Here is a 16,716-nt window from a genome sequence, read left to right on the forward strand (position 1 = left end):
GTTATTTCTGCTAGCAATTTATTATTTCTGCCATGTTTTTATGGAGAACATATTTTTTAGGGATTTGAGTGTGAGATTGTATTCAGTTATGAGATTTTTCCTGGAATGTGGTAATGAAAAAAAAATATAGGGTTGTTGTGTTTCTGTTCATACTAGGATCATTTAAGCAAGTGATGTTTTATTATATCAAACACCTTTCTGTCTACCAACTTCGAAATCAGTTTTCTTGATCCTGCAGTTTACTATGCTGAGACAGCAAAGCAAGCATCCACAAAGCTGGCTTCTGAATGAAAAAATAGCTACTTCTTAATCTTCTCTTGATACATTTACAAGTGGTGTTCAGTATTGTAAGGGCAATGAGCACAAATATTTTTGAATGCACTTACAGAAGTGCTATACAATATTTTTGTGTCAAGGATGCATGTCTTATGACCTGGTTGAAATATGTTTATTCATAGAATTGTTGAACACACACACACAGATGACACAGAAACATAGGACTGTAGATGCTCTGCATTTACTAAATGGACAGACATAATATTAGAAGTGTCAGGAAGGATTTGGTCCTTAATTTTAAGTACACATGTTCAAAAGTGCTGGGTTTGATAAACTGTAAAATACTTTGAGAATAGTAAGGCTGTGTTTCTCTACTCACTATATTTAAAGCAGAGTATAAATTTCAAGTAATGTAAAACTTGTTCAAGCCTGGGCTTTCCACTCATTTGCACTTTTGTACTCTTATTTTGTTGGCATGGAGTTAGTAGAACAGGTGGCTGAATTATTCCAAAATCAGTTTAGTTGGTTATCTGCTGGTGCAGGGATGAGTAGATACCCAAGGCACAAAGCAGTGGTGTATCAGACCTTGAAGTCTTCAGTGCAAAACAGTTTTATATTTTTTGGTCCTCTCAAGTTACACATTCCAGCTTAGTGCTTTCATTTTAATAATTCTAAAACTTACTAAACAGACAGCTTCTTGCATTTGTTGCTGTCTTGGTTAAGTGCAGCTTGGTAAACATACCCACAGAAAAACTGAATTTGTTAGAAATGTACTTGTGAAAAGCAATGTGATCTAAAATCCTAACACATGAAAATGATGTATTTCTCTATTACAGTAATTATTCAAGCACCTTTCAAACCTGCTTCATCTAACAACATTGAAGAGGAACCGGGTAATCAATCATTAACATTTTTTATCATCTGGAGATTAGCATTTTACAAGATACATACACTGTTCATGTTTTCCCTCATCTTATTTGCTAAAGTTTGGTCAGTGTTCTTTTAGTTTCTCACCACAGATAAATTTAGAAAAGTCTTATCTGTTGCAGAATTCACACTGAACACAAACATGATGCAGCTGTGTTAATACTCCGTGGGTGGTATTCACAGTTCTGCTGCCTCTGTGTGAATACAGTATTTTTGTTTCCTTTTAAAGTTGCAAACTCTATTTTGTCCAAGGTCATTTAAGTTGAAGCAAACTATCTTTATTAGATGGAAAACTTCTAGCAGCTAGTCAAGCGTGACTTTACTGCTCTCTGCGGCATGTTCTGTCAGAACTCCCACAGCATTCTCTCTTGATGTGAAGAATCAGGCTGCTTAGCCTTCTTGTTACTTGTCCTTTAATCAGTCATGAGTGTTGTTAACATCAAGAGCACCTACTCTTCAGTTTTCCATATACCACTGCACATAGAAATAGACGATGTTTCTTTCATGCCAGCTGCATAATTTTTCTAATGGTTGTCTTAGGGATCTGATAGAATCTGATTTTTCTGCGTTTGTCTTTTAATTAAAATATTGTAAAAACATTAAGATGTTTTTAAGCCATAGCCATTTTGTATCAAAGGACGGCCTTTCTCAATAATCCTGTTTATATCAAAGTAACTTTGTGGCAGTTGCAGGGAAAATCTGATCCCTGGGAAAAATATGAATTTGTTGACTGTGTTCAAGAAAGTGTTTTAATACCACCAGTGTGAAGGCTGTCTGCCTCAGTTTCTCAAGACTTTTTATCTTTTGTTAGCTGTTTTGTTAGCTTCCCATAGATCAGCTTTGATCGACATCTCTTTCTTACCTGGTAACCAGATGTATAACAATAGATAAATAGCACATACTTGCATTATAGTTTCCACATCCTCATCACTGCCCTGGACTACAGTAAGACCGAAAGTCATTATCTTTAAACAAAATGTGTCTCTCTGCTTTCTTGTGTGACACTTTCATATCAACTGTTTCTTTTTAATAGCAAGCAGAAATCATTCTGCTCAGACTGAATAACTGAGGAATGTACTTGTATCTTACTGTAGGTTTTGTTCTTATTAAAAAATTTCTCCACCTAAGGTCTTCGAAAGGATACAAATTCTGTGTCTTGGAAATGTAATAGATAGGAGAATAGCACTCTGATTGGACTTAGTTTGTCTCCACACCATAAGAGACATTAGCTTCGTTGTTCTGTCAGTCATCCCACAGCTGACTCTCAGGACATTTACTATCTTGATTTTTATTTCCATCATTGTTTCCTTTTACAGACCAGCTTCTGCCAGCTAGGTACTCTGGTATTTTAGTGGCTTTGATGCCACTGCAACTTTTAAAACTCAGATTCTTTTTTCAGCAACTGATGAAACACCGCCTGTTTCTTCAAGACCCACAATGTTTCCTATTCCAGAAATGCCATCAACAAAATCTGGTAATGACATTTCTTAAAAATGTAATTTTATTAGTGCTAGAAATTCACACAAGAAATGTCTTTATACTTTTAGTTGTATTGTAAATTTATATTTCTTTAACTTGGGGTTAACATTATTACAAGATGAAGGAAATATATCGCTGCATTGGGAATAACAACATTGAAACAGTAGGTTTTTAGGATTATCATGACACAGAACAGTGGATTATTACAGTTACAGCTTATTTTTTATTAATTTGATATTATACACAAATTATAATTTTTCTGGAAGTTTAAGGACAAATGTGACTCACATTATCACTGTTTATTTGTATTGTGTTTGAACATTAATATACTCATAAGATTATTACTGATTTACTTCCATATTTAACCCTGCCCTGATTCAGCTGTCCTGATTTTGCAGAAGTTCCAAATCAACAGATTCCTTGAAATCAGTATAATTGCCAGCAGCCACCAGTGGATAGTTATTCTAAATAAATAAATAGTAGTACTTTTGTCACTCTTAATACTCTATTTGTGCAGTGTAATTTCCCTAAAATCTTTTGCTTCATAATTATGATTACAAAAATATTTTTTGTGGTTAAGGTTCAAGCTGAACATAGTTATTTGGTTTGGGGTTTTTTTACAGTAAATGTCAAATACCTTTGCAATCTATTATATTTGACTCAAGTAAAAAGGAGCTGTAAATTATTACAATGTTTTCTTAAGGTCTAATATAATTTATCAGACAGGCATCAATATATTTTTATTTACTGGCTTCTGATTGTGAAAACTTACTCTTCAGCCTCTTTTATTTCAGGTTTTATGAGAAATTCTGAAGCCTTTTAACAATTCATATGTTACAGAACACATACATGGTGTAGTGAGGTTACTATTTGTGATTCTGACAATTTTCCTGTCTCTCTGTGAAGAGAATGGTTTCTTTCTTTCTAAAGCTGAAAATTTTATACAACTTCATGCTGTTTCATTTTTTTTTGCATTGTGAATGTCCATGTGATGGAATTTTTTTCAGCATCTAGCATACTGGATGCCCATCCCAACCTCAGATATGATGTTTCACTGATTTCTGTGTTAATGTTGTAGGTTGATACCACATACTTTTGTTACACGGTGAACCATTCCCACATCATTTTTTAAGATGCAGGCTAGCTGGATTTAATGTGTATCTCACACTGCGACAGGCTTTTTTCCTCACCGACTGTGTATGTTTTCCAACTTGTGTGCATAAAGTGATGTTTTGGGGTTGAATTAAGCTGATTCATCAGTTTTTTACTGATTTCTAGTGTGAAAGCATGCTGTATCACAGCAACATCAGGCATTTGCAACTTCTTATTTAAAAGGCCTACCTGGAAGATCCAAACTAAAGTATAGGGGACAAGGGAGTTGCTGTCAGCTGTTGGTATTGGATAGAATTTTAAAATCAGATGTAGACAAAAAAAACCCAAAACCACAAGACTAAGAACAGAGTAGACTACCATTAATATCAGTTAGAAGTGTGTATACAAGAAATCCAAAATCAATAAAAACCTTTCAAACCTGCTAATAAAGGGCCAAAGATCACCTTATCTACAGACTGATCTCACTCATTGTTTCAAGATTGTTTTCATTTTGATCTTAGCTACCCAGAGACCAGGCCTGAAATTCACATCTCATCCCTCCATTGAAACCAGAGGGAGCGTGATGGGTAAATAGCATGCAATTCCATTAGCTTTTCCATACCATGCCATCACTTCCATTAGCTGCGGATTCATTCAGCCACATTGCTTTATAGACTACTTGATGCTATGGGTTTTTTTCTCTTTTTTTTTTTTTTTTTCTCTGCCAAATTGGCCATTTCTGTGTAACGGAAGCTGAAAATTATTTTACCACATGAACTAAATAACAGTCTACAAAAATACCTCTGCTAGCATGTGTTGACCTTTTTTTTTTTTTTCTGGTAGTTGCAATTTTCTTTCAAAGAACTTAAAAAAAAAGTCAGTGAGAAGAATTGTGCCAGCGCCAGAATTGACCTTTATTTCACGCCAGCTTCAGTGTTTATGTAACACCTAATTTCACAGCTGATCTTTAAAGATGCTGCCATCTTGCTTGATCTCACATCAGTGTTGCCTTGAACTGCCCAACAGGTTCTGTCCAAATACTGTGGCTCTGAAGTTACTTCTCTTTTTAACTCCAGATTTTCTTTCAGCTTTTGATGAAAAGCAGGACATTTCTTTAGGATCTGAAACACCTGACATCCAAGAGATGCCATTGACTGTGCCTGGTAATACTTGAAAATGTGATTTTAAGTAGAAATTTTTACACAGATTTCATAATACTTTTTGTATATTATTAGTTAAGCTTAACATGAATCAGAATAAACCCAGAACTTTTATAGTTGCTCTCTCAAATACCAGAATAACTTAGGAAATTTTGTATGATGCTCTAAAACAGTAAACATGCTCTTCTAACTTTGGTCTACACTCCTGATGTATTTACAAGTATGTATCACTGTGCTTAGTGATAATAGGCTTTGGCATGTCTTGCTACATATAGCAGTGTTCTCTTTTTAAGCTGCAATACTGTAGATGGGTAAGAGTGAAAGTTAAAACAAATTTTGTTTAAATCCCTGAATGAAACTGTTCTAATGGTTGAAATGTTGAGTAAGTCCCATAGAAATAATAGGATCAATAGCAATGAATATGTAAGCTTCGAAATAATGGAGAATGGACCCTTGATTCCTTTCATTTGAAAATATTTCAAGCAGTTATCTGAGTTAGACATTTTGCTGCCAGTGGGTACACAGCATAGGCCTAGGGCTAATAGAAATGAAAGCATGCATATCACATGTACAACTGTGCATGTGATATGTACAACTTTTTAAACTAAACTGCACAACAATGTAACAAAAGAAAATATTTGCAACAAATTGATCCTGAACCACTTCTGTGGTAGATGTGATGCTTTTAAATACCCTTGAAACCTGTCATTAGACTCCAGTAAAATTAAACTGCTTGGATGATGGTGTTTTCTTGACATGTAAATTACTTACACTTATAATAATCTAAAGTATATAATTTTCCTGCTCTTCCTTGCCAACATTTATTCTTTAGGATTCTTCTGCTTCCTGAGTTCAGAAAATAAACTAAAAATTAACAATGCCTTACAAAATGACACTGAACAAATGCAGTTTTATCAATACTCAAGGTCCTTCTTGTTGTACTATCCCTGCATGAAGAAATATTTCATTTCCTTCCAATAATGACAATTGCATCCAAAGCCTGTTTCAAGTTATTGCCAGAAATCCCTTGCAGTAAAAAAGTGGACTAAATGGGTATTTGACAAAAAATTTGTAGTAGCTGTCCAACTGCCTGTAATTGTGGATTAATGGGGAAGTTTGCAGATTCCAGCTAAGCACTCTTAAAATCAAGAAATGGCCATGAGTTAAGTTTTATGCATTTTTATTCTTTGGAGGTATTAATCAATATTTCTCATTAATGCATCTTCCATACTGAGCAATAGCTAAAGATCAAGTGCATTAACAGAAAGTTTCAGTAATGGTTTTCTATATATTGATATATTAGCACATCGCAGTTCAATTCTTTATTCTGCATGCTTCACCTGTAAAGAAAGTTATACTGCACTCTTCAAACCAGAGGGATCAATTTCCCAACACTTACAATGTGTGGGAAAATGGAGAAAATCACGTCTGAACAAGTCTGCAATTCAACATAAACATTTCCATGCAAAAATTCAGTCGCAGATTTCAAGGAGGGTTAAAAATATGATTAAATGTGATAATAGTGTTAAATTAACATATTCTAGGTATAGACTTCATATGAGATGAGAACCAGAAGCATGTACAGTTTCTTGTATTGAAAGGACTGCCTTGGAATAACCTAAGGAATTCTGGGTTTTAGTTTTGCATGTGTGTGTTGGGGAAGGAATTGAGAAGAGAGCGAATAAAAGGATCTCTCAGCTAAAGGAAGGCCAGGAAGTTGAGCCACACAATGAGGACTGCAGTGTAATACTTGCTTACGTGTTATTTCCCCTGGAGTGGGTCTCTGAGTGATGTTAATGCTTTGTTTTAAATACTATTGCTTAGTTGGTCACTTAGTTGTTTTTAGCAAATCTTGCCAAGGTTCTTCAAGCTTATTTGAACATTTCTTCACTTCTTGAAGACTGATTAATGACTTCACATTTATTGTGCTCTCTGGAGCTACACAACCCACAAAACTAATGTGGTTATTCAGGTAATAAACAGCACTTTCAATCCAGTCTCAAATTTTTCCCTTTAAAGCTGCAGTGCAGAGACTGTCTATTTCAAGATGACATTCATATTTGATGTAGTTACATAGGGACTAGTCCTCAAGTCTACATCTCATCCTTTTGGGAAACTAGACAAACAGTGATGAGTAAGCAATGTGGGATTCTATTTTGTTTCCATCACATTGCCACTTGCTTACTTTTTTCTGCTATGAACTCTTCCAGTTTCCTTCTAAGTCTAAATTACAAGCCTGTTGAAGAACAGCTTTGAGTCAATCACTTCTTGATCAGCAGCTAGAAAGCATTTTTGGTACAAAGTGATAAAGTACCAGTCTCTTATACCAATTTGTAACAACTTCATTTTTTCTGTTCGTGTAATTTATCTCCAGAAAGTGTAAAAGAAGGTGACTTTTAGAAGTTCTGTCTAGCATCAGATATTAGACCCTCTTGCCACCATACTGAGCTGCATATCATTATCTTTATTCCTATAACACAGAGAGAACATCTAAGCATTCAGTATATTGCTTCTGTTTGCAGCTACATCATCTTGAACAACACAACTTGTGCTGGTTAGTGTGTTGTGCTATCCCAGCAACAGTGAGATTCCTCAGCATTTTAAATCCAGGTTTTCTTTTCAGCTCTTAATGAAACACAGATAGTTTTGCAATTCTTGTCTAAAGCATCTGGAGTCCTGGAAATACTATCAATCCAATCTGGCAATGGCATTTCTTGCAAACCGAGTGCTCTTGACAGTGAGGAATTATCAGAAGAATTCCTGCTGTGCTTTTGATGAGACATTGGTTTCATTTCCCTTACTTTGGGGATAAGAACGACCGCCAGATAAAAATTCTGCATTAGTGATTCTTTTGTTTCAGGTGATATATATGATGTTTACAATGCTGGATTACATTTTTTTTTATATTCTTAGTTCACTTTTAGAATACTAATTGGTACTATTACCCATAATTGCTATTGACCAATTACATATTACTTAATGTTATACAATTTTACAGTATACTGTCCTGGGTGCTTCTGTGCCTGTGGAATACTGTGAGGCTGGTAACCGAAATTTAACTTCTCAGTTACAAACAGAGTATCCTGATACAGATAACTACTGTATTGCTTGAAGTTAGTCTGCATTTTATTTTATATTTTCTTTATTATTACTATAGTGCAATTTTATCATTGATATTTAAGACATCTTCCTTGTCTGTTACAACGTTAGCATCTGTATGATGTGTTTAGGGAGTTCTCTTTGTATATTTATTTTCTGTTGCCTGTTTATGTTCACTTGTCATTTTAAATAGGTTAAAATGTTGTTCAAGTTGTAAGTACTACAGTTGTGTAGAATATTCAAGTGTATTTCTCATGAAGGAGGACTCTTAAGCTATGCTGTAGCAACAGAATTCGTATTAGGGAGATGAAAGATGGGCATTGCAAACCCAGCTTCTGGGGATTTTAAGAGCTCCAGACTTAGTAATCCAGATATGTCTAGGAGGGAAAAAAAAAAAATTATTTAGGGAGATAAAAGGTCTGTTGGCATTCTGCATGCATCCTAAAGAATCAAGCCAGATTCTTTAATATTTTCCTTCCTCTATAGGACAAATTTAATGCTGAACACAGGAACTCTCCTTTTCTTCTTTTGGCATACTCTGAACTTTGCCTTCTACTGCAGACCCACATAGATATTCGTAAACCTTCTACAGTATTCCCCTGTACACTAACAAGTAGGTACTCTTTTACATTTGCCATCTTAACTGCTGTGTTAGTACATGTGCAAACATCGTCAAAGTAATTCTGAAAACACATTTGTGGAGCTCTCCTTGTCCCCATTTTTCAGCAAACAGAAAGAAGATGGAGAGGACAGTAAATAGCCAAGAGCCCAAGGGAAGTGTGTAGTCAAATGGATCACTGAAAGGGTGAAATTTCTGAAACTCTTTCAGTCCATGCCCATGTCAATCAACTCTACCAGTTTTTATTGCATTTCAAATGCTTTTGTTTGCTTACACTGGAAGAATATAGCAGATTTTTTTCAGAAGAAGAATTTCATGTTTCAAATTTTCTCTTTGTTGATTCATCAAATTTGTGCTCTTCCAGTTTTCCTATAGTGTGTTCTTGCAAGTGTGATGGCAGTTTCAAAATTTTTATTCCATTTTCTGGGGTATTTGACCTATCTATTAGACCTATTTTCTGCTTGTGTTAAGAACTTGCTCTATGCTTTTGTCAAGCTCTCTTCTTTTTTTTTTTTTCAACAGTATGTGTTCTTATACAGTAAAGGGATTTTTATCATGATCTTTGCATTTCACTGTTGTCATTTGCATATCTATTCACTAATAACTGGAAAATAAATGTGACTCTTCTTTTAGCTCTTGCTTATCTGAGAGTGTGGATATGAGATTCTGTCTCTTTGAAGTATTTCGTAACTCTTCAGGATGAACACTTGTGCCTGTAAATTAAGGAGGTGCTGTTCTAGTAGAGATTCTTACAGATTTTGTTTGAGAAAGCACAATTTGCTTTTCTTCTAGTAGTTAGCTCAGCTCTTAATGGAAATCCTCAAGTTCAGATCTTGAATTCTGATTGCAAAGGTGGGTCTCTTGGATCCTGTGTTCAGACTGCAACGACTGTTTCTGGGGCATCTTTCAGGGAAAAGTAGGGGCTGCTTTGGTGAAGCAGTCATTTAGCCATTTTTCTGTGGATGGAGAGCCATTCGTCTACTGAGTTTCTAAGAATATTGTGTTAGTTGCAACAATAGCAAGATGGTTGCCTGCTGATTTGATCACTGAGTCACAAAATACTGCCAGGAAAAGGCATGTGTTGCACTAAATATGGACATTTCGGGTGCTCTGAAACGGTGCTGTTTGTACTGCCATGGCAAGACTGTGTGGATATCTCAAGATCATTTCCATGTCTGATTGTAGCAAGCCAGAAACCAGACCTGGAATCCACCTCATGGACTTCACCAGAAACCACAAGGCCTGCGATGGGTAAATAACCAGTAATCACATTCCTATGTTGACTAGTTTGGCGGTGCTTTTCTCAGTAGTGATGAACCCATTCAGGTGTTTTGGTGTCTTGGAAAGTAAATCCATGATGTGGTTGGTCCCTTATGGCTCCCTATTAGAAATCAGTCCATTTCAAATGTTTCTGCTGTCTTTGTGCGGGTTCTACAACTAGGTTTACTTTGCTACCTTGGGCTACCTGTGCCAGTTGAAAAGTGGCATCATGGTACTAGGGGGACTGACACTGTGACATAGCAGTGTCCCCAAGGCAGGGCCACATCTACTTGTTTGTAGCTCTATCTTGATAGCACGCACGCAACAACAGCCTGTCTGAGGACCTGAAGGTGGTTTTTGTGTTTGATCTTAGCTACTCGAAGACCAAGGCTGAAGTCTACCACTCCTTCCTCCCTGCCAACCCAGCAAACCGTGATGGGTAACTAGAAAAAAAATCATCTTTATCCATTTTCCCCTTTCACTTCCCATCACGCCTCCCACCACAAACCATCTGGCATCCTTGTCATCTTCCATGCAGAGCTTGAAGACTTCCTGGTGCAGCTTGGCTTGCAGAAGCACTCAGCACACTTGTTCTGCTATTCTGTTGTTTGTTCTCGTGCTTTTTCCATGGCAGAGAAGCATTTTCAACAGGGACTGAATGACAGCTTGCGTAGAGAATGTATTATCACACCTTCCCTTCAGCTGCCATTCCGTGCTGCTTTGTGTCTTCCTTTCTCTGGCACATTCAAATATGACAGGCTTCTTAAGATGCACATTCCTTCTGGGCTGACACAAGAGGACAGGGCTGCAGTTCAGTTGCCCACTGGGGTTTTCTGGTCCAAGGGTGCAGCTGTTGGTTTCTTCACCATTGACTTTCAAGGCATCCAGTTGCCATCTGCCTACACTTTTCCATTGGCATTACCTGGCATCACGAATGCTCTGCTACTGCTACTGCTTTTGATGTCATGTTAGAGTTATAAGAATGATGCTTTTTTTCACTTTTTAGTAAATCACGGTACATTTCTTCATGGTTTAAAAACACGGGCAGCCTTTGGTGCCTGACCGTGCTGCTGACCTAATCTGGTAATGGTATTTCTTGCAGATCTGGTAACAATGCAAGATGGGAATTGTCCCAAGAGATGTTGTTGTGCTTTTGCTGAAATGTTATTTCTCTTGGGCCTATGTTGGGGTGAAGCATAAATGTAGAGACAAAACAACCATATGTGTGTTTACTGTAAGGCATGGGATATGGTACTTAACAATGATGGGTGGAGATGCTCGTGGTCACAACTTCTTTCATGTGGGCAGGTGTATGAGACCAGTCCTGTGGCCTGGCAGTAATTTTTGGCCAATGAGGTAACAAAAACAATACATGAGCAGGCTGGTAAGCCCACAAACCTGAAGTTGAATGTAAGTTTAAATTGTAATGAACCGTATTAATGTATCTTTCCCACCAAGATGCAGTTGAATCGTAGGTCCCCAGATGTGCTGATCATGTTCATGTTGTCTCAGTCTAAGTGGTGGAAACTGATTCTGAAGTGTGTTTTTTGTGGCACTGGAAAAATCTTGTATTTTTGTCAGCTGAGCATCATGTGCTTCCAAGTCTTTTCAATGATGCTATAATTCTTGCCTGTATTAATCTTTTTAGGATTGTTCAACCTTCTGCAAGAATATGCTTTCTGTGTTTCAGAAATTGTACGTGTCTCCCCTATCACCTCTGTTTTTAAATAGTGTTTTCAAACTGAGATTTTGTATGTCACATCTTGTCCTGCTAGACATAAGCAAGTCTTTATTTGTTTTTCACCTCCTTTATTAGTTGATTTTGATCTGTTCTTTTTTTAGTTGCATTTTTCAATCATAGTCTGATGTCTTTGAATATTTCTTCACATTTCTTGCAGCAGCTTCTTCATCATTTGCATCTTCATGTATTCACATTAGAAAATCCATTCCATGTGCATTCAAGATTTTTTTCCTGTCTGTAGTCTGTAGTTCCTTAGTAACGTGTTGAAACCTGCTCAGCCTACAGGTTCAGATGATAACAAAAAGAATTTTTTTGTTTGTTTTCCAGCTTCCCTGGACTCTCATCATATTACTGTCCGGTTCCAAACATCTGCATCAGCAGAAATATCAAAAATAGAGACTGGTACATTGTGTTTACGATACTTCCATATCTTACGATTTGGTTTTTGTGTCAATGTTACAGTTACAGGCTGTTTGCTCTGCTTGCTTGGTGAAATTTTGTCTGCAGCATTTAGTAGTTAGGCTCTATGACTACATGATGATACTCTGTGGCATGGGCTCAAATGAAAAAAATACAGGAATCAATATTCTTTTTGGGTGGTTTTATTTTGTTGGCTATAAGAACCACTAACTAGATGGAATCATTATTGTTTATGAAGATATATTCTTGATTGGGAGATTTTACCCTGGGTGATTTTTTTTGTATTAGTCATATCATACATGTTTTTTGGCTTTTTTTTCCATTACTGAGCATTTTTTTCAAGTTATGTTATGCTGGAACTTACTGGGATGATAGCTATCCAAGATTAAATTTTTATTCATAGCAAAAGTATGAATGTGTGAGGGATGAAAAGGAAGATTATCATAAACCTGACAGTCAATATTTCAATAATGTTGTTTTGAATTTTCTGCCTCACCTTCTGGCTCTTCAGTATGTCACAAAAGTTGTATTTACGTTATGTCATATCAAATATCACAATTAAGTTACAAATTACATGGTGTGTAGTATATTAAAACCTATAACTCAAAATACTGGCATCTGTTAAACTTAAAAAAAGCAAAGCATTGACAATAGAAATATCTGGTTGTAGAAATTCATATTAGCATGTATTTTAAGTATGTAGGTCTCTTTCTACAGAGAAGGAGAAGTCACACAGCACAGGTTTTTTGATTTTACATGTGCACAGATCAATTAACTCCTGCTGATAAATTTGCTTTTAGGGGGACTACAGTTTCTGTCAGGCTGTGTCTGTTAGGTGTGTGTGACGTTTTCAAAACTTTCAGGTTTTGTTCATTTTTTCTCAAGCTGGAAATCTTGTGAAGCTGTATTATTATAGTGTTAGCACCTTGTAAAGCAATGTAAAGCAATCTTACTTTTTCTGATTCCACCCTGTTCCCCCCTATTTCCATACCAACATGAATCTCTTAGGATTATTTACCTTTTTCTGCAGTTACAAGTTCAGCTGACCTGGAAAAATCTGTCCCCTCACTTTCCAGAACACCTCACGTGCTAACAACAACAACGGGTAATATTAATGAATTAGCTTTTCAGTTCAACCATTTTTGGTGTTTTGATAGTGATTTTGGAAATCCTGTTCATCACAGATATTTTGGTCATCTGCCATATTTTTATTCCACTTGAGTCATGATCATCGGAGTAGACAAAGTACCCTTTTTCACATAAGCCAAGACAACTTGTGCTTACTGCTGAGAAACTCACCTAATAGTGTTTCTGATCTTACATTTGTCTCTCAGAAAGCCAGTAAGGCTATTCTGAGACACACTTCAATGAAGCTTGGTTTAATGGTAATGATAATAATAATAGTGCCTAAATCTTAATAAGAATCCTTAAATTAGTGGGTTTTGTTTTTTTCTTTCAAGGATTTTATACTCTCAGATAGATGGATACACATATACTCTATATTGTTTATGCCTGCATAATAAGCTTCTTTCTTACTGTTTCTTCCTTTTCAGTGATTTTTTTACCCTTGTTCTATATGTGTTTATACATACACAGATTATATTACATCACAATTCACTAATAAATTCTTGATAGAAAGCAAAGCACTGAAGAGAATTAAGAAAGTCTTTTTTACAGAAATATATTTGCATTGTTTTTTAGTTTCCTATATTGTAATTTTTTCTGCCTTTTTGGAAGTGTTTTATGCTTAAAATAATGGTGTTAGAAGTTCTTTTATCTTTATATTTTCTGAGTTACTTTAAACTACATGGACCACGCTATCTAAAGTAATATTAGCTGTGGCTGTCTGACACTAGTTTTATTTGCCATTTTAACCACTAGCTTCAGCTCCCACTCTAAACCAGCACTGCTCCATTGTCAAAGTAAGGTGTGCTTATTGTGGGTGGACATCTGCTTTGCAAATTAAATATGTTATAACCTATAACATTTTTTGTTTGTTCTTATAAAACAAACAAATGAAAGCTGTGTGTAGAATTAATAATCATAGATACTGTAACCTGTTTTTTATAGCTTTCGGTGGTATTCAGCCTGTTCTTTCAAGCCCTGTGACACCTAGTAAGCCTGAAATAGCAGATGCTGGACGAGGTACAATAATCTCTACCTAGTTCTTAATTTAGTAGTTCAAACTATGTTCTAAAACTCTGAAACGAGTACACTGGTAATCTTAACTTCCAGTGCATATTTGGATTGGAGAGTAACATCCGAATTTTGAATTTAAATTGCTGATAATGGTTGAAATTGGTGCATTTTCACACTTAAAATGCATATGGCAACTCATAATCATGTGATTCTCCTTCAGTATTTTGAAAAACATGTCACATAGATAAATGAGAAAACCGTATTTATTGTCCAGTTGTGCTGATGAAAATACTCTGTTACATGCTGTAGATTTTATTCTACTGCTGTATCATTGTAGAAAGTACTAAGGAGAGTGTATCCTTAATGACATGAAATTGGTTAATGGTCACAGACACTTGATGCTTTTGGACTGAAACCATAGTTGGATCAGTTGTCAGTTTTCTACTCCAAATTTTATATGGTTTTAATGTCTGACTAATTGATTGTTCAACATGCCTTCTTCATTGAAGTCCTACATTTTATATCATACCATCTTCCTTAAGTAATGGACCAAACCTCAAAATGTTCAAACGCTCAGCTTAAAATCTTACTTGGCAGTGGTTGATAGCCAGGCCAGTTGCCATGAAAGCAGGAGGAAATGAACATCCAGAATTTCTGCACATCACAAATGTAGTGATCATAGTCACTGAAACTCTGTGCAGTTCAAAAGATTCAATTTCTCTCTAATGCTTACCAAACTGATAAGTGTCCAAGCATTAGTGAAATATTTGTTGTTCTTGTAAAAACAAATTTGGTTTTGCTTATGAAGAGTTTCTTCCTTTAGCTCTTTGCTCTCTTATGACTGTCACATTTCTTCCAACAGCAACAAGCGAACCCATTCTGGAATCTTTCACACCTAAAACTTCTCGTGCTTTTCAGTGGCCAAGGGTAACATTAGGTAATAATGTTGTTTTCACCTAGTGAAAAACTCAGTGTTTGTTTTGAGCACTTCATCCCATATGAATGCATTTCTTCCAGCATATCATTTCACGTGCATAATCACTATTCTTTTTCCTCATTGTAGAGTCTTGTTCTTCCGTTGTCATTGGATTGATTCTTCTTGATATATCTCTTATGACAACATAGTGCAGGATGGTTTTACTGTCCTCAGAGAAGTAAAACTTGCCTCTTGCATGAAAAACTTCAACAGCTTTTTGTTAGAGTGTTCTTTCTCTCTTTTTCACTCTCATGCATGTGTTGTCTTTGTCTATGTGTAGAGCTTTCACAGTGGAAATTTTTATTTGTTTGGACACACAGAATCTATTTCTGATCTAGCGACAGTATTTCAGTATCACCTCCATTCCGCACTTAAAACACTTTCATCAGGTGGCTTTGAAATTCCATAAATTCCATACTAAGTTGTCTTTTCATCAATATAAACTTGAGGCATGTGCTGTTTGTTATGGGAAACTCTTGTTAAACAATTTTTGATTGCAAACTGAGCTCTTTCTTTCAGCTCCAAAAGAAATACCACTTATTCCTTCTAAACTGAAACCATCTGCCTCCCCAGAAGTACAGCATGTGAAACCTGGTAATTGTGCACACCATTTTTATAAGTTAGTATGTGGAGACATATGTTTACTAAATATTTAAGCAAACTTCCTAAAAAGGACAAGAGCTATGCATTAAATGAGCATCTTGACTAACTCATCATTCTATAACTGCTCATTTGATGTTGCCCAGCAAAAGGAATGAGAGTTAAGCTCATCAGTTTTCTGCTTTTGGATCCTGTGTTAAAAATACAAACAAGTTCTCAAGTTTTGTAACCTTTTTAAAGAGCTGGAAGGGAAAAAAACTTCTGAGTGGCACAAGGGATTTTTTTTATATTGCTTGTATAAACAATATATGTGATTATTATTTCTGTAATCTCTTCTGCCAGTCCCCATCTCCTAGTTTCACACAGACATACTACAGCAAAGATGGTTTCTTTGCTAGTCAGAACAGTTTGTTGATTGAAAGCAAAGTACTACTCATGATCAGTTAGTCCTCCTGCAGGGAACTCAAGGGAAAGTATTGCTAATTTAGTGGAAACAAAGCTTTCTGAAAGTAGAATGGGAAACTTTTGTATACACGTGAGATTCATTGTGTGGCCATGAGAACACCATCATTGTGTCGTGTCTTTTTTTCAGCAAGATTTTGGCATTTAGAAGTTACCTCTTTAGTATAGTTTCTCTGGTATTTGTTATGGACTGCAGTCTTTTCCTCAGTCAAAAACCTCATCTGTCCTTTCTCACTGTTCTCCCATTACATAAAATAAAGGTATTTGTTAATGGAATCAGACAATGCTCTAAAAACGTCCTGAGAATATAAATATGGGGAAAGAGCCTTAGAAGCAGACTCTCACACATAGCCATGAGCACACCATATGTAGTTTTATAGGAAACAAAACTAAAAGAAGTGTAGGGTATTATGTGTAAGAGTAGGACTTAGTTACATGCTTATGTAGTCTATTTAAAAACAAACAA

General features: G+C 35.9%; 1 protein-coding gene across 50 annotated transcripts in view; it reads left to right on the top strand.

Moving 5' to 3' along the window:
- ABI3BP (ABI family member 3 binding protein) overlaps positions 1-16,716 on the top strand; it is a 166,227-nt gene that overhangs the window by 86,612 nt on the left and 62,899 nt on the right. For 41 of the 50 annotated variants that reach the window (XM_021293209.2, XM_021293214.2, XM_021293218.2 and 38 more), the window contains 11 exons: positions 1,113-1,169; positions 2,603-2,677; positions 4,296-4,361; positions 4,851-4,937; positions 9,838-9,903; positions 10,286-10,351; positions 11,981-12,055; positions 13,104-13,178; positions 14,144-14,218; positions 15,075-15,149; positions 15,708-15,782. In XM_021293209.2, coding sequence (XP_021148884.2) covers positions 1,113-1,169; positions 2,603-2,677; positions 4,296-4,361; positions 4,851-4,937; positions 9,838-9,903; positions 10,286-10,351; positions 11,981-12,055; positions 13,104-13,178; positions 14,144-14,218; positions 15,075-15,149; positions 15,708-15,782 — 792 coding nt within the window. The remainder of the gene's footprint in view (positions 1-1,112; positions 1,170-2,602; positions 2,678-4,295; positions 4,362-4,850; positions 4,938-9,837; positions 9,904-10,285; positions 10,352-11,980; positions 12,056-13,103; positions 13,179-14,143; positions 14,219-15,074; positions 15,150-15,707; positions 15,783-16,716) is intronic. The other 9 variants (XM_065062124.1, XM_065062132.1, XM_021293211.2 and 6 more) reach the window with 8 other exon arrangements.

This window comes from Columba livia, chromosome 1 (genome assembly GCF_036013475.1).
Source record: "Columba livia isolate bColLiv1 breed racing homer chromosome 1, bColLiv1.pat.W.v2, whole genome shotgun sequence".
Classification (NCBI taxonomy): Eukaryota; Metazoa; Chordata; class Aves; order Columbiformes; family Columbidae; genus Columba; species Columba livia.